General features: G+C 40.4%; 1 protein-coding gene across 1 annotated transcript in view; it reads right to left on the bottom strand.

Moving 5' to 3' along the window:
* The window catches only part of C3H1orf87 (chromosome 3 C1orf87 homolog), an 83,490-nt gene that overhangs the window by 12,986 nt on the left and 46,470 nt on the right, over positions 1 to 24,034 (bottom strand). Inside the window, 1 exon segment of the mRNA XM_052638165.1 lies at positions 9,080 to 9,144. Within this exon segment, the coding sequence (XP_052494125.1) occupies positions 9,080 to 9,144 (65 nt within the window).

Below are 24,034 nucleotides of genomic sequence, written 5' to 3'. Positions count from 1 at the left end.
GATCCTCTATGACCCACCTCCCAGAGTAATGGAAATAAAAGCAAAATAAACAAATGGAACCTAATTAAACTTAAAACCTTTTGCACAATGAAGGAAATTATAAGCAAGGTGAAAATGCAGCCTTCAGAATAGGAGAAAATAATAGCAAACAAAACAACTGATGAAGAATTAATCTCCAAAATTTACAAGCAGCTCATGCAGCTCAATACCAGAAAAATAAATGACCCAATCAAAAAACGGGCCAAAGAACTAAACAGACATTTCTCCAAAGAAGACATACAGATGGCTAACAAACACATGAAAAGATGCTCAACATTACTCATTATCAGAGAAATGCAATTTCAGAAATGCAAATGCATTTGCAAATGCGTTATTTGAGAAATGCAAATCAAAACCACAATGAGGTACCATCTCACGCTGGTCAGAATGGCTGCCATCAAAATGTCTACAAACAATAAATGCTGGGGAGGGTGTGGAGAAAAGGGAACCCTCTTACACTGTTGGTGGGAATGCAAACTAGTACAGCCACTATGGAGAACAGTGTGGAGATTCCTTAAAAAGCTGGAAATAGAACTGCCATATGACCCAGCAATCCCACTGCTGGGCATACACACCGAGGAAACCAGAATTGAAAGAGACACGTGTACCCCAATGTTCTTTGCAGCCCTGTTTACAATAGCTCGGACGTAGAAGCAACCTAGATGTCCATCGGCAGACAAATGGATAAGAAAGCTGTGGTACATATACACAATGGAATATTAAAAGGAACACGTTTGAGTCAGATCTAGTGAGGTAGATGAAACTGAAGCCTATTATACAGAGTGAAGTAAGTCAGAAAGAAAAACACCAATACAGTGTATTAATGCATTTATATGGAATTTAGAAAGATGGTAACAATGACCCTACATGCAAGACAGCACAAGAAACACAGATGTAAAGAACAGACTTTTGGACTCTGTGGGAAAAGGCGAGCGTGGGATGATTTGAGAGAATAGCATTGAAACATGTATATTACCATATGTGAAATAGATGACCAGCCCAAGTTCAATGCATGAAACAAGGCACTCAAAGCTGGTGGACTGGGACAACCCAGACGGATGGGGTGGGGAGGGAGGAGGGAGAGGGGTTTGGGATGGGGGACACATATACACCCATGGCTGATTCATGTCAATGTATGGCAAAACCCACCACAATATTGTAAAGCAGTTTAGCCTCCAATTAAAATATATTAATTAAAAAACAAAAGAACAAACACATGGTGGGCATGTGCATAGAGCAGAGTTCCAGATAAACAGAGATATCAACTTGCTGAACTCCCCTGAATGAAGAGGGCTTTTCTAGTTTGGGGAGTGGCAAGGAGACTTTTCGGGTGGTCTTGCCTCTTAGAGAATGAAGCATTTCCACCTCCCTTTCCATTCAAGTTTGCACTTGATGGATCCGGTAAAACCTTTGTCTTCCCCTTTCTTGTTTATTTCTATGGTCAGAGGTCCTACATGGGAAGAGTATGGCATCCCTACCCCAAGGGATTAAGGCCCACATACTACTTGCTGTGGCTGCTGCCTTCATGAATGGAAGAAACTTCCTTAGGAAGCAGGAAAAAGACATAAAGACCTTCAGTTTATGTCCATTAAGGCTTATTGTGGACATCATTCATTCATCACTCAGCATCTGTCATCAGACTTGGCAACTTCTTTACTGCACAAATTCCTATGACAGCTACACAGCACAGATTTCTGGGAGCTTCAGCTTCAATATTTAATGCATAATTCAAATATGCCATTGTGTGCATAGTCACTTCAGTTTTACCTGACTCTTTACAACCCTATGGACTATAGTTCACCAGGCTTCTCTCTCCATGGGGTTCTCCAGGCACGAATACTGGAGTTGGTTGCCTCAATCTTCCCAGTCCCAAGGGATCAAACCCACGTCTCCTGTGGCTCCTGCATTGCAGGTGGATTCTTTACTGCTGAGCCACCAGGGAAGCCCCAAATATGCCATTAACAAATACATATTGTTTCTGAGTTGGCTGTTGCTATTTTCAATAAAACGATTTAATCAATGAATTTTTTTAAAAAGGTAGAAGTCGACAGTATAACATAATGGTGGGGGAATAGAGGCTCTGAAGCCAGATCCCTTGGGTTCGGGTCCTGGCTTGACTCTTTTCTTTATTAGCTGCATGATCTAGGGCAAGGAATTTGTCCTCTTTGTGTCTGTTTCCACTTCTGTAAAATGTGGATAATGCCATCTATAGGTTACTGTGAAGATTAAATGGACTAGAAAATGTAAAGCAAATACTTGGAGCTTAGCAAGTACTCAGTAAACGTTAACTAGGAGCTATCTATGTAAGGATGCTTATAAAATAAACATATTGGATTTAAAAGCCTTTTGTTAGACTATTAGCATTGCACTTACAAATCATTATGAATCTTCTCCCATAGTTTCTTGACAGAGAGGGCAATGTGATTTCATAATCTCTGAAGGCCCAGAACCCAGCATTAGAATAAGTACTCAATGCATGTAAAATGGATGACCATGTGCCCTTAATTTGAAGTTTGGAAAATAAAGCCACTGATTGTATATTTCTGTGTCTCCCATTCCTTTTCAGGCCCTATAGGAGGAAGGATTTTTCTCTATTCTTCTATATCTAACCCAGATGCTACAGATGAACTTTGGTGTCAGGTATGAATGCTATTAATATAATCCAGATGTTTCCCTTTACCAGCTGCAAGCTTTCAGATCCTAGTCTTGTTAGTTGTGAAAAGGGAATGATACTTGCATTTTGAAATTATAATTTGTGTAGGTAATTAAAAATTACCTACATAAAAATGCTTAACACAGGGAAGATGCCCAATGCAACGTAGTATTGTTTATCATTGTGTTACTATTATGTGATCTTAAGCAATCCAGTTTCTCCAGAAAAGAGAACTTTACATTATGTGCCAGGAATTTTTCACATGCATTATTCTTTTTAATATAAGATCTAGAACCTAGAGTTTATCCCAGTCCAGTTTCTCTATTGTTGGCATTTCTAAAAGTCCCTTAAGGAGAAAATGCAGGCTCGCCTTCTTGGTTTCTTTTAAGCTTTCCTTTCTCCTTCCTAATGCCTATAAGCATATTTTAAAAGGCAATGGTTTTCACATGTGGAAATTGAGAAATCCGAGGTAGGGATGATTTTTTTTTTCTTTCTAACACAGCAGGAAGGACAAATAATAACCATCTGTCTAGTCTGCCTTGAAGATTTGCATTAGAGGAAATAGGCCAAGCTGGCTTCTAGAGATCTCCAGGTGTTGCAAGGGCCAGGTTTTACAGGGCTTCCAGTGGATTCTGAGAGTTACACAGCCAGCCCTACCATCTCTCGCCACACCCCCCCACTAATAACTTGAAATCAGTGGTCTTCAGCACTGGTGCTAAAATGCTCCCACTTGGAGAGCTTTAAAAATTACCAGTGCCTAGGTGTCATACCAGACCAATTATATCAGAATTTCTAGGGGGTGAGAACCCAGTTTGGGACTTCTAGAAAATTCCCAGGTAAACCTAAAATAAAGTCATAGATAAAAACTGATTTAAAAAAATAGATATCATTTACAGCAATGTGAATGGACCTGGAGATTATTATACTAAGTGAAGTAAGTAAAAAAGAGAAAGACAAATATATGTGGAATCTAAAAAAGTGATACAAATGCATTTATAAAACAGAAAGTGATACAAATGAACTTTTATAAAACAGAACTTATAAAACTTATAAAAACTCACAGACATAGAAAATAAATTTAAGGTTATCAAAGGGGAGAGGGTGGGGAGGAATAAATTGGTAATTTGAGATTGGTAGATAAACAGTAGGACCTGCTGTGTAGCGCAGGGAACTGTATTGAACACTTTGTAACAACTTATGTAAAGGCATTTGAAAAGCTGTAGTGGTGGTTTAGTTGCTAAGATGTGTCTGACTCTTTGTGACTAAATGGACTGTAGCCCACCAGGCTCCTCTCTCCATGGGATTTCCCAGGCAAGAATACTGGAGTGGGTTGCCATTTCTTTCTCGAGGGGATCTTCCCAACCCAGGGATCAAACCCATGTCTCCTGCATTGCAGGTGGATTCTTTACCACTGAGCTACTATGGAAGCCCCATGTGTCTGTGTGTGTGTGTCTCTGTGTGTGTGTGTGTGTGTGTGTGTGTGTGTGTGTGTATGAAACTAAAAGATGCTTGCTCCTTGTAAGGACAGCTATGGCAAACCTAGACAGTGTATTCAAAAGCAAAGGCATCACTTTGCTGACAAAGATCTGTCTAGTCAAAGCTATGGTTTTTCCAGTAGTCATGTATGGATATGAGAGTTGGCCATAAAGAAGGTTGAGTGTCAAAGAATTGATGCTTTTAAATTGTGGTGGTGGAGAAGACTCTTGAGAGTCCCTTGGACTGCAAGAAGATCAAACTAGTGAATCCTAAAGGAAATCAACCCTGAATATTCATTAGAAGGACTGATGCCAAAGCTCCAATACTTTGGCCATCTGATGTGAAGAGCTGACTCACTGGATCCTGGGAAAGACTGAAGGTAAAAGGAGAAGAGGGCGACAGAAGATGAGATGGTTGGATAGCATCACCAACTCAATGGACATGAATTTGAACAAACTCAGGGAGCTAGTGAAGGACAGAGAAGCCTTGTGTTCTGCAGTCCGTGGGGGTCACAAAGAGTCAGACACAGCTAAGCAACTGAACAACAATCTGCCATAGTTTCTTAGGTAGTAAAGTTCTCTCCTTTTTGGCAGGACCACCCAAAAGAGAGTGCTGTAGAGGGATGATAAGCCTAGCTCCCAGAGCTATTTTGCTATTACAGGAGAGCCCAGTGCAGTTGGACACCAACATTTAGAGCCTGAAGATGATGCCAACCCCAGATTAAGGAAGCAGAGAGTCAGAGAGCAGATTCTTGACCTGACACATGAAGTGAAAGTCACTCAGTAGTGTCTGACTCTTGGCAACACCATGGACTTAGTCTATGGAATTCTGCAGGCCAGAATACTGGAGTGGGTAGCTTTTCCCTTTCCCAGCCCAGGGATTGAACCCAGGTCTCCCACATTGCAGGCAGATTCCTTACCAGGTGAACCACAAGGGAAGCCCAATGGCTAGATAAAACCATTTTAGCTCTTGCTGCTGCCAGAGTTTTCAGTTACATAAACCAAAAATCTGGCTTTTCTGTTCCTTCAATATAAGTAGTTCTAACTAGGAATTACTATGGATTATTTTTTTACTCTTAATAAAAGGGAGGTTAAACTCAGCCATTTTTCTATGTTATCTTGAGTGACAGACCATCAATAAATGTTTGGGGGGATCAATGAGCCTCCGAGTCGACCATCATTCCCTTCTAATTTTCCCCCATCTGCAGGCATGCGATAGCCCTGTTCCTTGCTTCCTGCTTCCCCTCTTCTTCTCCCTCACTTCACCGGCTCCACTGTGAAGAGATTCAAAGTTGGGTCGTACCTCATTTTTGTAAAATACTACTTTAGATCTTAGAACATCTGTATCTGGAGGGGTCTAAGCTCTTTTGTATTTGTCTTTATGGGAGTTTTCAGCATTTCTTGGATCTATGGCTTGAGATATTTTACCACTGTTGGCAATTTTCAGTCATAATTTTCTTCAATATTGCTTCAGCTCGACTCTCTTCCTCCTCATTACATGTATGTTGGATATTGTCACCATTTCCTATATATCTTTTGTATACTCTTTTTGCGTATTTCATCTTTTCTCATTCATACTTCAATGTGACTATTTCCTACTGAATCATATTCTAGTTCACTAATTCTCTCTTCAGATATGCCCAGTCTTTTGTTAAACCCATCTATTGAGTTTTAAAATTTAGTTATTAAAAAAATTTTTTTTGTTCTACTTTTTTTTATAGATTCAAATTATTTGCTGAAAATTCTCCATCTTATTATTTTTCTCAAACATATTAATTACAGTTATTTGAAAATCCATATCCTCTCTTATACCATTGCTGATGGTTTCTAATTGAATGCTGGAAACATTTTGTATGGATAATTTTAGAGATTTTATGAGATGTTAACTTCTTATACAGAGGGAATTTTCCTCTTTTCTATCTGGTTGTTCAATTTGAATTCCAAATAATAGCCTTCAAGGAAATATTTTTTGTATTTTATCTTGTCTTCTGGTTGATCTTGCCAAGATTCTAGTCCTTAGTCTTAAGTTACAGACATTAAGTATTTATGTGATATGCAAATATCATATGCACATTAAAAGCAAGTTCATAGAATTTTTGTGATTCCAAATGTGATCAAGCTTATAATATGAGGCAGTATATATGAAAATGAATCATTTTAATCAGGTTATCATAGGATCTTCTAATGAAAATGGGAATGAGAAAATTCATAGTTCTACACACTCCAAATGCAAAGCTATCTTTAGTTTCTTATAATATCCCTGCTTTCCTTTTATGACACTTACCTGTTGGGCTAAAGAACCAGCAAACAAAATGGCCCACTCAGTGCCTAACAGCATTTAATAATCATAGCTCCAGCGATACAGGAATGGGAAGAGATCAAGACTTTAAGTTTCTCAGTAAGCCACAGGCTGTCACAGCAATGCAACCACAGCACCACTACACTCCTGTTGCTCTGTAGAGTGTAACACTGCCTAACATTTTTTGTTTGTTAGACTTACAATCACCCTATGAGATACTAGGTTCTGCTAATAGTACACCTTTCTCTATGTTCCTTCAGCCCTAAGGCTGATAGCTGCTTTCTATAGTTACTAATATCTGAGTTATCTCATGGTCATTGGTTGAAATATATCCATTAACAGGTACCATTGAAACCTGTTAATAAGGTCTGTTTGAAAACAACTTAAGATGTAATCAAGTTAAGATAACATCATTATGGATTTGGGTGGGGCCACACTTGAATGAACAGTAGTGTCTTTGTATAAAGAAAGAGAGGGAGGATTTAGACACAGGTACAAAAGAGAGGCAGAGAGGGAAGAAGGCCACACCAAGACAGAGGCAGAGACTGTAGTTTATGTAACCATAAGCCAAGAACAACCTGGGGCCACCAGAAGCTGGAAGAGGCAAGGAGACACTCTGTCCTAGAGCCTTGAGAGGGATCATGGCCCTCCTGACACCTTGATTTCTGACTTATAGTGTCTGGAACCATGAGAGAAGAAATTTCTGTTATTTCAGGCTGCTCAGTTTCCAACTTCGTTATGACAAATGTCCTAGGGAAATGAGTGCACTCACTATTCTCATTTTGTGCTTTCAGTCTTCTAATTATGGATAATAACCAATCCCTCAACCACGGGCTATAAATTCCCTTTGTTTGAAATACCTAGTGAGGTTTCTGTTTTTCACTGGAATGCAAACTGATATACTACACTGCCCACCAAACTCTCAGTACCTTGTATTTTGATCCAAAGGGTAACCAGTAAAGGGTTGATGGATGTACTAAATAGAGAATTGCAACAACAGATTAGTATCAATGCATATTTTTTCATCTGTCATATTTAACACTTGTTAATTGCTAAATATTTTGCCCAATTCATCTTCATCATTTCACTTGATAATATATCTTGGAAATCTTCCTGTATTAGATCAGCCATGGGATTTTTCAGCTGCATAGTTATATTAATTGGATATACTGTAATTTAATAAAATGGTCCTTGAAGGATCTTGGCTTCCCTGGTGGCTCAGATGGTAAAGAATCCTCCTTCAATGTGGGAGGCCTGGGTTTGATCTCTGGACTGGGAAGATTTCCTGGAGAAGGGAATGGCTCCCCGCTCCAGTATTCTGACCTGGAGAATCCCCATGGACAGAGGAGCCTGGCAGGTTATAGTCCATGGGGTTGCAAAGAGTCGGACATGACTGAGTGACTAAGCACACAGCACACACAAAAATTATACCACTGTATATAAATCTTGGAGAGCTTTTTGGTGAGATATTAGTAGGGAAAGTACCTAGCTATAGGATTCCCAGATCTAAGGGACTATGCAACTGAAATTCTAATAAGTAATATCAACTTATTTTATAAATGAACTACATCCATATTAAAGGGCTATTTCTAGATAATGCTTCATGATATACTACATGAATGAATGGATAAAGAAGCTATGGTACATGTATGTGATGGAATATTACTCAGCCATAAAAGGAACACATTTTCGGCTTCCGTGGTGGTGCAGAGGTTAAAGCGTCTGCCTGCAATGTGGGAGACCTGGGTTCGATCCCTGGGTCAGGAAGATCCCCTGGAAAAGGAAATGGCACCCCACTCCAGTATTCTTGCCTGGAGAATCCCATGGACGGAGGAGCTTGGTGGGCTACAGTCCATGGGTCGCACAGAGTTGGACACGACTGAGTGACTTCACTTTCACTATGTTCCTCAGTCCTAATGAGGTGGATGAACCTAGAGCCATCATACAGAGTGAAGTAAGTCAGAAAGAGAAAGACAAGTATCGTATACTAATGCATATATATGGAATTTAGAAAGATGGTGCTGGTGAACCTATTTGCAGAGCGGCAGTGGAGACACAGGCATTGAGAACAGACATATGGACACAGCTGGGGTTGGGGAGGAAGGAGAGAGTGGGACGTATGGAGAGAGTAACATGGAAACATAAAAACAGCTATTTTACCATGTGTGAAATAGAGAGCCAATGGGAATTTGCTGTATGACTCAGGGAACCAAACCAGGGCCCAGTAACAACCTAGAGAGGTGGGATGGGGAGGGAGGTGGGAGGGATGTTCAAGTGGGAGGGGACATGGGTAAACCTATGGCTGATTCATGTTGATGTTTGGTAGAAACCAACACAATATTGTAAAGCAATTTAATTTTATCAATTATAAATAAATAAACTCTTTAATTAAAAAAAAAACACCTGGGAATTATGCCTTTTATGATCTAACTGACCTTAAAAAATTGCCATTAATGCAAACTTCACTCTTAATTTTTCTTCACTGGTAAGCCATTTACATTTCTGGGAGCAATGAGGTGAAATGCAATGAACAGGCCATTGGAGCTAAGTCACAGCATCAATAAGAGCTCTGGGAATTGGAGGTCTCTTAAGGAACAAAATAACCAGACTCACCTGGAGGAAAATCAGATGACAAATCAGAGGAAGCTCTGCCCAACCACTCAACAAAATTCTCCCATCTATGCAAGAAAAGGAAACATAGTATCTGTGATCAAAGTAGGAAGCTCTGAAAGAATGTACAAAAAAGCTTAAAAGTTATATAGACTGTGATATCATAGGAATTTTTGATGCCTCTATCATTAGGGGTGCAGTGAAGGAAATGGAAGCTACTTTATGTGTCTCAGGGATTCCCTGGTGGCTCAGCTGGTTAAGAGTCTGCCTGCAGTGCAGGAGACCTGAATTTGACCCCTGGGTTGGGAAGATCCACTGGAGAAAGAAATGGCAACCCACTCCAGTATTCTTGCTTGGAAAATTCTATGGATAGAGGAGCCGGGGGTGGGGGAGGGGCGGCTACAATCTATGGGGTCAAAAAGACCTGGACAACTGGGAGACTTCATTTTCTTTCTTGTCTTCTTAGGTGTTTGTACTAGAAATGGAAATTAAGTGCCCGTGAAATGATTGCAGGGACTAGTAGAATGGAGGTTGGTGTCTGCTGATGGGCTAAGGGTTAGGTCTCAGTAGATGTGGTCCAGAGTCCAGGGAACTGCAGGAAATTCTGGCTGATGTCTCAGTTGCCCTTGCCCTTGACCATGAGTTTGGTGACTAGACAGTATAGATGGCATTCTGGCCACTGCAAAAACTGAGGGTCTGGAGTTGCTACTACTGAAGGAAAGTAACATATACTTAAAATGTCCCTGCCCCTCTTGCCACTCTTTCTGCCTTTCAAATCTCATGCAGTGGCATCCCCGTGATGGAACTTAAATCAATTCCAGAACCTCAATGTCAAGGGGCTTCCCTTGTAGCTCAGTCGGTAAAGAATCTGCCTGCAGCAGGAGACCCAGGTTCGATCCCTGAATTGGGAAGATCCCCTGGAGAAGGAAATGGCAACCCACTCCAGTATCCTTGCCTGGAAAATCTCATGGACCAGGAAGCTGGTAGGCTGCAGTCCAAGGGGTCGCAAAGAGTCGGGCATGACTGAGCAACTAATACTAATGTCAAGGAAGCTTTGTAAATGTTCTTTACAGGCTTCTCAAGTATGGGAAGTATTACAACACAGGAAAGAACAAAGAAGGGGATAGAAATGGGTGCTAAGTGCAAATAGACAATATTTAGTGAAATCCCCAAGCAGAAATTGCATTGAGTAATGTGTGGGCATGTGATAATCAGGGAGTCATTTAAAACTTGCAAGTAATTTAGGAACACTATGGTAGGAAAAATAACTTACATTTGCTTGCCCAGCATCCATTCTCCATTTATATAAAAATATGCTTCTCTAGGATATGGGGCTACAATCAATGTCCTATACCCTTCTCTAGCCAAAGTTGGGATCTACCCTGTCTAATTAATCTCAATCTATCACTTTTCCCATCCTTCTCTCCCTTCTTTCCTCTCTCCCACTCTCTGTCTCTGTGTTTCTAATTATTTTTTGGTTTCAATGCTTCCCAAAGTTTCATTCTTCCCTAATTTTGTGTGTAACTTGGTATCTTTTTGAAGTATTTCTTTTTGTTTATGCTAGTAAGACAGTTCTGTTGGTAGCAACCGAACTTTTAATGAAAAGAATTTTTTAGCACCTCTTTGCCCATCAGAAGCCAAGCAAATATAAACAGCCAGTTGTGAGAATGTGTCCTAGGCTGTCTACTGCTGCTAAGTCACCTCAGTTGTGTCTGACTCTGTGCGACCCCATAGACGGCAGCCCACCAGGCTCCCCAGTCCCTGGGATTCTCCAGGCAAGAGTACTGGAGTGGGTTGCCATTTCCTTCTCCAATGCATGAAAGTGAAAATTGAAAGGGAAGTTGCTCAGTCATGTCTGACTCTTAGCGACCCCATGGACTGCAGCCTACCAGGCTCCTCCATCCATGGGATTTTCCAGGCAAGAGTGCTGGAGTGCGGTGCCATTGCCTTCTCCTCCTAGGCTGTCTAGAAGAGTTTTAATGTCATGTGATTTTATTCTCTTTATTTTTAATTGAAGTATAGTTGATTTATAAATATGCACACACACACATATGTATATATATTTAGGCCTCCCAGGTGGTGGTAGTGGTAAGGAACTCACATACCAGTGCAGGAGACAGAGGAGACGTGGGTTTGATCCCTCAATCGAGGAGATCCCCTGGAGGAGGACATGGCAACCCACTCTAGTATTCTTGTTTGGGGAATCCCCATGGGCAGAGGAGCCTGGTGGGCTACAGTCTACAGCGTCACACAGAACTGGACACAACTGAAGCAACTTAGCATGCATGCATGGATGTACATGTACAAACACACTTTTTCAGAATTTTTTCCCTTATAGGTTATTACTATATAATTCCTGTATAGTATAGTATAGTTCCCTGTGCTATATAGTAATCCTTGTTGGTTATTTATGTCATATACTGTTGTTCAGTTGCTCAGTCATGTCTGACTCTTTGCCACCCTGTAGATGTCAGCACACCAGGTTTCCCTGTCCTTCACCATCTCCCGGAACTTGCTCAAGCTCATGCTCATCTACTCAGTGATGCCACTCAACCATCCCATCCTCTGTTGTCCCCTTTTCTTCCTGCCTTCAGTCTTTCCCAGCATCAGGGTCTTTTCTTATGAGTCGGCTCTTCGCATCAGGTGGCCAAAGTATTGGCGCTTCAGCTTCAGCCTCAATCCTTCCAATGAATATTCAGGACTGATTTCCTTTAGGATTGACTGGTTTGATCTCCTTGCATTCCAAGGGAATCTCCAGAGTCTTCTCCAACATCACGTTCAAAAGTATCCATTCTTCAGCGCTCAGCTTTCTTTATGGTCCAACTCTCACATCCACACATGACTACTGGAAAAACCATAGCTTCGACTATATGGACCTTTGTTGGCAAAGTAACGTCTCTGCTTTCTAAAATGCTTTCTAGGTTGGTCATAGCTTTTCTTCCAAGGAGCAAATGTCTTTTAATTTCATGGCTGCAGTTACCATCTGCAGTGATTTTGGAGCTTGAGAATTTAAAGTCTGTTACTGTTTCCATTGTTTCCCCATCTATTTGCCATGAAGTGATGGGACCAGATGCCATAATCTTAGTTTTTTGAATGTTGAGTTGTAAGCCAGCTTTTTCAGTCTTCTTTTTCACCTTCATCAAGAGGCTTTTTAGTTCTTCTTTGCTTCATATATAGCAGTGTGTATATATTAATCCCAAATTCCTAATTTATTCCTCCATTCCTTTCCCCTTTGGTAATCATAAATTTCTTTTCTGTGTCTATGGATCAACTTCTGTTTTGTATAAATTCACTTGTATCTTTTTTCCCCCCTCAGATTGCACACATAAGCAATATCATATTCTATTTCTTTTTCTCTTTTTGGCATGGTTCATTTAGTATGATGATCTCTGGGTTCATCCACGTTGTTACAAATGGCATTATTTCATTCTTTTCATAGCTGAGTAATATTACTTTGTAACATCTTCCTTATCCATTCATCTATTGATGGACATTTAGGTTGCTTCCACTTAGTGGCTATTGTAAATAGTGCTGCAGTGAACATTGGGGTGCATGGATCTTTTCAAACTCTGATTTTCTCCAGATACATGCCCAGGAGGAGGCTTTCTGGGTCGTATGGTAGCTTTTTAATATTTTTTAAGGAACCTCCATAAATTCATTAGATATGTAACTAGTTTGTTTTGCTTATACTTAATAGAACTTTTCTATACCTGACATCACAAATTAGAAAAGTTCTTTGTCAGTGTAGAAAATGTAACCTCCAGAGCTTCATGTCACTTCGGGCACAAGAATAGACAAGGCATAGGTAAGCAGAACCACCAGCTAGATAAGCTGATGATTATATCAGCTGCTACAAGGGCTAGGCATGGAAAAGATGGTTGGAAAAGTAGCACTCTCTAGGAATTTTAATTAACATACAAAGATCTGATATTAGCACAGATCTGGAAATAAACCTAAGGAGAAGTGTCTCCTGTCTGCTACACTTCTTGAAATTCCTTCCTCTTAGGAGGACCAGGCTTAAGGCTACAACATCTTCTGACCTGCTGAACAACAACACAACAAAAACCCAGATCCATTGATATTTCCACATTGTATAACATTTATTTTTTAGAGCTGTTAGAAGTTAGCAAATATTTGGCAAGGTTTCTGGACAAAATGGCACCAGACACTCTCATGCCCCTTCTTGAATATTTGCTGATAGAAGAGGAAGGAAATTGCAGGACATTTTTTCTAAGTACTGAACTTGGACATTGCCTGATTTAGGTGGTATGTGACCAATGAAATCCTTAAGGTCCTTTAATAAAACATCTTCTTTATTCCATACTCTTTAAATTACTCTAGGACCTCCAAAGAGCCCTTGACATCTTAAACATAGCAATGGGTTTTTGCTGCCACAAAAGGCAATATAATCCTAATCACAGTAGCAGGTGCCAGATTCCCCATGTTGAGTCAGAGAGGTCAGGATTGAAGGACAAGGTCTGTGACCCTGATTCTAGATTCAGGCAGATGGAGTTCAAATTCTAATGTCATCCCAATTTTTAAAGTGGCCTTTCGTGAGCATTCTAAGTCTCTTTTGTGCATTCTCTCATTTAATTGAGACAGACATCTCGCGAGGCATGTAAATGACTTGCCCGTGGACGTGCTGATTAATGGGGCAGCCAGGATTTAAACTCTGACTCCAAATCCTGCACCCTTAACCACTGTACTCTAGGGCCTTACACATGAAATGTAATATAACTTGGTTTCAGTTATATTTCTGCCCCCGCTTTAGAATTCCATGAACGTGGTTCCAGGGTCTTCTGATGTTTATTATTGTAGGTTTTTTTTTTTTTTAACTTTAAACTTTATTATGGTGTTTAAATGCCAGATTGAAAGAAGCAAACTACAGTTGACCCTTGAACAGTGTGATGAGGGGTGGGGTGTGTTGGGGGTGCTAACTCTCTGCCCAGTCAAAAATTCATGTATAATTTACAGTTAGTCCTCCAGATCAGAGGTTCCTCCTTTCCACTGGCCCACTTTGCAGAAGTATGAGGTCAGTCTTATTTGGATATATTTATGATTATTTTAAAATTTATTTGCTTTGATTTAGTTTCATTTTGTTTTGGCTACATCCTTAAATAATTCACGTTGTCTCAGTAGCACAAAAGTTTTGTCAGGAGAAACATGGATGCTTTTTTTTTCTTAATTTAGTTTAGAGCTTAATGAATTCATTGTCTGTACCCAGGGCTTTTCTTTTTCCTTACTTCTGCAAAGTTTCTTTAGCTGTGACCTTCTGTTTCATGTCTTGTCCAGTTCTTCTAGTTTCTTATTCCACAATATCAAAGCATCTTAGGTTCAATCTCTACTCTTATCTACTTTTATCTCTACTGTTCTTTTTCATTTTTTTCTCCAGATTTTGTGTGAACTCCTCAATTCTGATGTTCTGAATTAGATTTATTCTAGTGTTAATTTTGCTAATCATTAATTTCTGGTTATCACATCTTCTTTCGTAAGTAGTATTTTATTAAAACACAGTCCTGGCTATTTGTTACGTATTGTTTTTGGCTGCTTTCAGGCTACAACGACATAGTCGAATAGTTACAACAGACTATACACCCACAAAGCCTATAAACTTTACTATGTGACCCTTTATAAAAAAGGTTTGTTGACCTAAACACTTAAATAAGTGTCTTAATATCATAGAATATCTAGCAATATTCAGCTTTCCTTGACTGTGTTATACTTTTAAAATTGAGATAGAATTGACATATAAAATATTAGCTTCGAGTGTACAACATAATGATTCGATATATGTGTGGATTGCAAAATGATCACAATAAGTCTAGTTAACATCCATCACCAAACATAGCTATAATCCCAGTTACCTCTTCACTATGCTGTAGAAGTTTCAGTTTCCTTGAAACTAGCCACATTTCACCAAGTTCATTTTAATTTCTTCTTTTCACTTTAGTGCTTTTTGCATTTCATTTTAATAGCCTTTTAATCTCATTATGCTTATTACTTTCCAATTCATTTCAATAGAGACATGGCTCTTTATATCCTAGAGAGAACACCAGTGGATTTCTAAATGTTTTCTAGTTTCTAGAGTAAATCATTTTCAGAAGTTTGCTGTTATTTGGAGTCTGCAGGAGCATGGTTACTTTCCTTGTTCTACAGTATTTTTAAAAATTAGGCCTCATATGTTGGGGTTTTCGCTTTATTTAGTGTCAAATGAGAAACTGTTCACATTCAGTACAACACAGTAGATGAATTTAATAGGTTTCCTCTGGCCCTACTCACTGCTCACTCAGCCCTCAGTCAAGGGGCGAGTGACTGCTCCTACCAACTGGTGCTCCTTAGACGTTTTCCTGGTGCCTCTCAGGTGGGACCACTTCAGAGGTGGGATCTTCCCATCACAACTGTTGGATATCAGACACTATGTTGGTGTAGTCATAATGGGTACACTTGTTGACCTGAAACAGACTGCCAGATATTTCTCCAGCAAAGACAGGTTTATTCAGGATCAGTAGAGATTTGTAATTTGTGGTCTCCAATCATAGTGAGCCATGCTCAAGTGCCCCAGACAGCAAGGAAAGAGAACACACTTTTTATAGAAAGGAAAGTGGGGTTGGGAGAGCTATAGAAAACAAAGTGTCCATGGCTTCTCACTGGAAGAAATCTTCCTTGCTGCTGAGTTCTAGTATCGTGGGGCATGAGAGCGCCCCCTTCTGGTCTCTCAACTCTGACATTTCTGCATGTTCATTTTTTACACACTTCCCAACATGCGGAGAAGGCAGTGGCACCCCACTCCAGTACTCTTGCCTGGCAAATCCCATGGACGGAGGAGCCAGGTAGACTGCAGTCCATGGGGTCGCTAAGAGTCGGACACGACTTCACTTTCACTTTCACTTTTCGCTTTCATGCATTGGAGAAGGAAATGGCAACACACTCCAGTGTTCTGGCCTGGAGAATCCCAGGGACGGGGGAGCCTGGTGGGCTGCAGTCTTTGGGGTCGCAAAGAGTAGGACACGACTGAAGCGACTTAGCAGCAGCAGCAGCAGCAACATACACAACTACCAGGGAGCGCCTCTTTCTGCTCCAACCTAGGTGACGCTACACTTCCAGGATTACATTTCACCGGATGCAAATACCACAGCCGAGTTTAGCCATTCCTGCCTTCCTCACACCCACTTCATGCTCTGTCCTTCCTAGGAGTTGTGATCTCTGCATAGACACAGAAAAGCAGTATGAGGGTAAGTGCACTGGTGTGTAAACTTGGATGAGAGAAGGAGAGGAAGCAACTGTACTTAAGCAGGTACAGAAAGTAGTACCCATGTAATTTTCTCGTTACCTAAGACTTGGGGCCTCCAAATCAAGGAGAAAACTGTGGTGAAGGGACAAAAATATCTTCTGTTTTTGGCACTTTCCATAAATAGGCAGGAGAGCTTGGGGCACCAAGATTTTCCCAGATTCCACTGTTCGTAGCCAGTGGAGATTCTTTCTAGATTCTGACATTAGAGTGCCTATTACTTTTTGCTTCTGGTATTTTTGTTTTCTTGCCGCTTCGTTTGTTCATTGGGATTTTAATAAAATTAAAATGTCATCTCCGACATTTTATACAAAAGTCCTATATATTAACACAAAAACCAAAAGTCTAACCATAGCAAAAACTCAAAATGGGGGCTATTTTATAGAAACACCCTCATAATGTTGATGATGTTATTTACAGGTGACATGTTTCTCTGTGAGTTTCATACAGGATTCATTCAAACGTGTGTGGTACTTCCTTCTGAAACTCATCACCTTTCTTTACCTTGTGAAATGTATACTCTGGCCAAAATCGACAGTCTGTGGTTCTCCAAACTTGTTATGTTCTTGCTTGCTTTTTTATCTTGGCGCATACTGCTCCTTCTGTCTCTGAGATACTCCTTTCCATCTCTCATCTGACTGGCTTCTACAAGTCCCACCAAGCTCCGCTGAGTGTTTAGTAGTACTGAAGAGCCAGCTCTGTTCAGACTGCTAGAATTATAGGTTAGTCCCATGATTTGAAAAGTTAAATCATTGAAGCCATTCCCTTGAGAACCCTGCAATCTACTATTCCAACTGAGGGGCACAAAATATTCTAGGAAAAGGAGGTGAGTAGAAAGAAGACCGTGGAGGTGACTCTTAGCCTGCAGGGGGCTGTATAGTCTGCTTGGGTTGCCATTAGAAAAAAAAAAAAAAGTGCGGGGCTTCCCTGGTGGCTTATTTGGTAAAGAATCTGCCTGCAATGTAGGAGACCTGGGTTCGATCCCTGAGTTGGGAAGATCCCCTGGAGGAGGGTATGGCAACCCACTCCAGTATTCTTGCCTAGAGAATTTCCATGGACAGAGGAGCTTGGTGGGTTGCAGTCCATGGAGTCGCAAAGAGTCAGACACGACTGAGCAGCTGAACTGAACTGAACTGAATGCAGGGTCTTTTCTTTGTAAGAGCGCATCCTTGGAGTCTCTCTATGTGTCTAAATTTCCTCCTTATAAAGACACCAGTCAGATTGGCTGGAGGCTTACTCTAATGACCTTATCTTAGTCATCTCTTTAAAGATCTTATCTTTAAATACATGGTCTAAAGGCTGGGAGTTAGGGATTCAACATATGAATTTAGGGGGATACAATTCAACCCACAATAGGAAGAAAGGTTTAAAGAGTCCCAACTTTGGGGACAACTTACTTAAGGACTCTGAAAGTGAAAGTTGCTCAATCGTGTCTGACTCTTTGTGACCCCATGGACTATACAGTCCATGGAATTCTCCAGGCCAGAATACTGGAGTGGGTAGCCTTTCCCTAGACTTTGAACCTCATTTTATTCATCTGTGAGGTGGGTATAAAAACATTAATTCGTAGGACTGTTGGAAATATAAAATGAGATAAGCCATGTAGAGCATGTAGCCCTATTTGTGAACATAGTAGGTGGAGATACATCAATCCTTCTGAGTCAGGGGGTTATCTTGGTTCTTATTTAACTCAACTGCTGGAAAAGCTCATCCAACTGCAGCATCTTTCTCAGCTTTCATCTCCCTAATCATGTAGCCTAAATTGTATTCTTCTCACTTTCCATTTACCCGTGAAAAGCACGGTCTTTACTTGGTAGACAAGCAATAAACTCTCAAATCTAGGCAAAAAGATTTGTCTTTTTTCATTTAACAGGTGGAAATGTAATGTTCAGAGAAATCAATGACTTGTCCATGTTCTCAAAGCCAGGGCATATGACTGTTGGGATTTCCATCTAGGCCTGCTCACGTTGCCTTTCTGCATAGATGGGGGCTGAAGGGGCAGTGGAGGTGCTCTACCAGTGAGGAGATGCTACCTGCAAGCCCTGGGGTTCCTTGGATCATACCTGATGCTGGAACTAAAGCCTCTTCACTTTTGTATTCATAACCTACACCTCCCCTGGGTCCTAGGGCAGGAAGATACTGAGTTCCTCAAAATCCAAACCCGTGTTCAGCACCAAGCCCAAGGTTAGAGCTGACTGTGAAATGCAGGCAGATTGCCTAAAGCCCCTGTGCCTGGGCACTATCCTATAGGCCTTTAAATTTCATAGGAGTTGTAGGAGAGTTGTTACAGTGTATTAAAAGCCAAGAACCTGAAGCTAGAGAGCCTGTATTGACTTAGTCTTATTGATGAATTCATTTATCAGTTACATACTAGTTTTAGCTTCTCAGTGCCCCAGTTTCCTCATTTGAAAAGTAATAGTACCTATCTCATGAGGTAAGTGCAAGGATTAAAAGAATTAATATTTATAAAGCATTCAGAACATTGCCTGAGAATATAGTAAGCACTATATAAATGTTGGCTACTACTACTAACTTAATTAGCAATATTACTATTAGAATTCTTACCCCATAGGAACAGGCTCTGGAAGAGAAGATTGTAATTAATGAACTCTTAAAAGCCAGATCTGGTTTCCAAGACCAACCAATGGGTGGATTCATACCATACCTCTAATAGCTCACAATTTTCCTATTCCCTTACAATCTTCCTATTCCCATTAAAAAGTAATTGCTGAATTGGACACCTCATGTTTCCTTTATCTCTTAAAATCCTCTGGTTGTTCCTGGGATTATCAGACCAGTCCTCAACCTAATTGCACTCCCAATAATGGGCCAGATGTGTACGATAAGGTCTACTTGGGGCTGTGTCAATTGTGCCACTCTATTTATGAAGCCACCCATAGCAGCTTCATTACTTATCCCCTCCCCCGACACAATTTGGCTTGAGCGCCTATGTTTTAAACTGGGTTTGAAGCATTTAATTTTGCCAATACAATTTTAGAGTATTAGTTTGCCTCCTGTTCTCTCTCTGCTCTCCTTAATTACCATTTATTGCAAAGTCACACAGAAACATTAAATGCTAATTCTGACTTACACATTCCTGGCCAAGAACTGGGATAATAATTTTCATCCAACACAACCTGAATTCATTTTACATAAGGGTGATTCAGAGTAGAGATTTGAAATCGTAATCAAGTCTTACTCAAAATCGCCTTACTCTGGCAGTCATTCACTAACGTCTTTGCTAATTGGTAGGCAAATGGCAAAAAACAAAATCTCAGTGTTAAAACACACACACTCAAACAGAGATACACAACAACAACTTTGCTGCAGCATGCTCGAAATTGTTCCTCTCATCAGCTGTTGCAATGTGACAGTTTAAGAAAAGAACACAACTCATTTTATTTGGTTAGATGGGGCTAATCCCACATCACCATAATCCCTCCTGATGTTTTATTGATTTTAAAGGACATTTAATCAGGAAGCAGCTCAGCACTAGAATCCTGCTAATTAGTAAGCAGCCACATTCCAAATGGGTTCCCAATAGAACGGCAGATTAATGGACAATATGTACTAAAATAATGATTCATGCATTCAGCTTCTAAAATGTATGTCTAAATTGCATCTGTAATCTCTTAAGGATATAGGTTTGCATACAAAGCCCTTAACGGAATGGATTTAATTTAACAGAAGAGCTTTAGCCAATGACTGTTTAAGGATGAAACAGGTTTATCACTTATAAATGCAATTCTCCACTGGCCTCATAGTTTTGATGTCCTTGAACATTCAAAGGTCAAAGATGTGAATAAAAAATCAATGTGCTTCTCTGATAATACACATAAAATGGTAGGAAGTTGAGAATTTTCATATAATTATAAGTAGCCTAACCTCATTGTTCTCTTTCACTCTTATTCTCATACTTCTATTTCCTGGAATCTTGGTTCTGGACCCGAACTTCTATCAAGTATACCAAGTATAACATGAACTTTGAAACTTGCATTTTCACCTTTTATACCAGTGCCTGTGGGAGTCTCAGTTTTAGCTTATTGATTTTCTACTCAGCTCTTAGTCCACTTTTTTGCTTTTCCTGCTTAACCAGCTCCCTTACCTTCACTCAACTACCTCCAACATTTTACAGAAGGAAAACTCCCATGTCCAAAACCAGTCTAGTGGAAATTCATTGGCCAAGCTCAACATGCTATTTACCACTTGATGTTCTCATAACCTTTATCACCGTGTGGTATGTCACACAGACTACTTTATTTATAGTTTCTCTTCCCCCTTAGAATAGAAGCTTCCTAAGGGAAGGGACTTTGTTTTATTCATATCTATATTCCCAGTGATTAGAACAGTAATTGGTATACAGTAGGCACTCCATACGGAGAAGGCAATAGCAACCCACTCCAGCACTCTTGCCTGGAAAATCCCATGGGCGGAGGAACCTCGTAGGCTGCAGTCCATGGGGTCACGAAGAGTCGGACAGTTACTGAGTGACTTCACTTTCACGCATTGGAGAAGAAAATGGCAACCCACTCCAGTGTTCTTGCCTGGAGAATCCCGGGGATGGGGGAGCCTGGTGGGCTGCCGTCAATGGGGTTGCACAGAGTTGGACATGACTGAAGCAACTTAGCAGCAGCAGCAGGCACTCCATAACTCCAGTACTTTGGCCACCTCATGTGAAGAGTTGACTCATTGGAAAAGACTCTGATGCTGGGAGGGATTGGGGGAAGGAGGAAAAGGGGACGACAGAGGATAAGATGGCTGTATGGCATCACTGACTCAATGGACTTGAGTTTGAGTGAACTCCAGGAGTTGGTGATGGACAGGGAGGCCTGGAGTGCTGCAATTCATGGGGTTGCAAAGAGTCGGACACGACTGAGTGATTGAACTGAACTGAACTGAACTGAGGCATTCCATAAATATTTGTTAAATGAATGAATAAATGGATTAATCAAATATTAATTTGGTACTGTGTCTATCATGTACCAAATACTGGCCTACAAGATGATGGAATATAATGTGTCATGATCCTTGCCAAGAAGGAGATCACTATCTAGTCATTAAATTAACAAGTCACACAAATAAATACATAGTTACAAATAGTAATAAGTGATAGGAAAGAATATTACTGAATGCTAAGAGAGAGTATAGCACAAAGAACATTATTTTGATGAGATAGTTAGGGAAAGCTGCTTCAATCTGACCATGAGCTAAGGATTAGGGAAAATTTATGTATCTGCATTCCTCAGCATTTTGAAACTTTATTCTTCCCCTAGTTCAGTTCAATTCCATAAATATTTGTCAAATACCTACTAGGTGCCAGGCACTGCTCTATATACTTGGGATACATCAATAAATAAAGTTTCTGCCTGCCCTATGGCACTACAGTCTATAGTCTATCAGAGATTAATTTATAACAACAATAAACATCATACATCAATAAGTTATGTAATACATTAATCGTTTTTAAGTGTATGCTGCTGCTAAGTCACTTCAGTTGTGTCTGACTCTGTGCGACCCCATAGACGGCAGCCCACCAGGCTCCCCTGTCCCTAGGATTCTCCAGGCAAGAACATGAGTGGGTTGCCATTTCCTTCTCCAATGCATGAAAGTGAAAAGTGAAAGTGAAGTCGCTCATTCATGTCTGACTCCTAGCGACCCCATGGACTGCAGTCTATCAGGCTCCTCCGTCCATGGAATTTTCCAGGCACGAGTACTGGAGTGGGGTGCCATTGCCTTCTCCGTTGTAAGTGTATAGAAGAAAGCAAAAGGAATGCAGGTTAAGGAGAAGAAAGGATGTGGGGACTATAACTTTAAATAGTGTTTCAGTTCAGTTCAGTGGCTCAGTCGTGTCCGACTCCTTGCTACCCCATGAATCGCAGCATGCCAGGCCTCCCTGTTCATCAACATCTCCCGGAGTTCACACAGACTCACGTCCATCGAGTCCGTGGTGCCATCCAGCCATCTCATCCTCGGTCGTCCCCTTCTCCTCCTGCCCCCAATCCCTCCCAGTAAGCCTATAAACAAGGTAACATCGGGCAAAAACTTATAGAAGGTGAAGGAGTTAGCATGAAGATATTTGGGGAAAGAATATTCTAGGTTGAGGAATCAGTCAAAAGATAGGTACTAAGGTGGATGTGTGCCTGGTGTTGTTTGAGGAAGAAGAGGAGAACAGTGTGACTGCAACAGAATGAGCAAATGAAATTATAGATGGAGCCAGAGAAGTTGAAGAGGGCAGATTATGTAGAGCCCTTTATGAAGACTTCAATTTCCTTTGAGTGAAATAACATCCTCTTGCAGTGTAATAAGCAGAGCAGTGACATTAACTGTTTTAGGCTTCAATAGACCACTGTAGCTTCTGTACTGAGAATAAACTAGGAACAAGGGAAAAGCAGAATTCAGTTAGGAGGCCATTATAGTAATCTAGGAGAAACATAATGGTAGCTTGGATGGGGTGTAGTTAAGTAATAACAGAGGTGGTGAGAAAGGAGCAGGATCTTGACATACTCTCAAGATAGGGTTGATTTATTCATGAATTCCTGATGGATTGGATATAAAATGCAAGGAAAAGAAAAAAGAGACAAAGGTTCCTGGCATGCTGTGTTTTCATTTGAATGCAGTTTAAAATGTTAATTTCCCTTGTGATTTCTTCTCTGACCTTTGGTTGTTTGTAAAGTGTATTGTTTAGTTTCATAATGTTGGGAGAATCCTGGGATTTTATTTTGCTTTATTTTTGGTTTTGTTTTATTTTTGCTTTTTGTTTCTAATTTATTTCTTTTGCGGTCAGGAAGCATATTTTATATAATTTATTCCTTTTAAATTTACTGAGTTGTTTTGTGGCTCAGGATAAGGTTTATCTTTTAAATATTTCATGAACACTTAAAAAGAATCTGCATTCTGCTGTTGTGTGGGGTGTAATTGCCACTTACATCAAGTTAGTTGATAATATAGTCCAAGTTTTCTATCAGTTCAGTTCAGTCGCTCAGTCGTGTCCGACTCTTTGTGACCCCATGAACTGCAGCATGCCAGGCCTCCTTGTCCATCACCAACTCCTGGAGTCTACCCAAACTCATGTCCATTGAGTCGGTGATGCCATCCAGACATCTCATCCTCTGTTGTCCCCCTATCCTCCTGCCCTCAATCCCTTCCAGCATCAGAGTCTATTCAAATGAATCAGCTCTTTGCATCAGGTGGCCAAAATACTGGAGTTTCAGCTTTAACATCAGTCCTTCCCACGAACACCCAGGACTGATCTCCTTTAGGATGTACTGGTTGGATCTCCTTGCAGTCCAAGGGACTCCCAGAGTCTTCTCCAACACCACAGTTCAAAAGCATGAATTTTTCTGCACTCAGCCCTCTTTATAGTCCAACTCTCACATCCATACATGAGCACTGGAAAAACCAAGTTTTCTATAGTCTTACTGATATTCTGTCTACTTGTTTTTGCCAGTTACTGACAGAAATATGTTCAATTCTCTAAATAAAATTGTGAATTTGTCTATTCCACCTTCCAGCTTCATGTTTTTAATTTATTCACTTGAAACTATGTTATTGAGGGCATGAACATTTAGGTCTGTATGTCCTTTTGATGAAGTGAATTTCAGGCAATACGCATTGATTTAGAATCTACTTTGTCTGACTTTTGGAGAAGGAAATGGCAACCCACTCCAGTA

This window comes from Budorcas taxicolor, chromosome 3, assembly GCF_023091745.1.
Source record: "Budorcas taxicolor isolate Tak-1 chromosome 3, Takin1.1, whole genome shotgun sequence".
Classification (NCBI taxonomy): domain Eukaryota; kingdom Metazoa; phylum Chordata; class Mammalia; order Artiodactyla; family Bovidae; genus Budorcas; species Budorcas taxicolor.
Note: the sequence above shows the minus strand (reverse complement) of the source record. Positions and strands in the feature narration are given on the sequence as shown.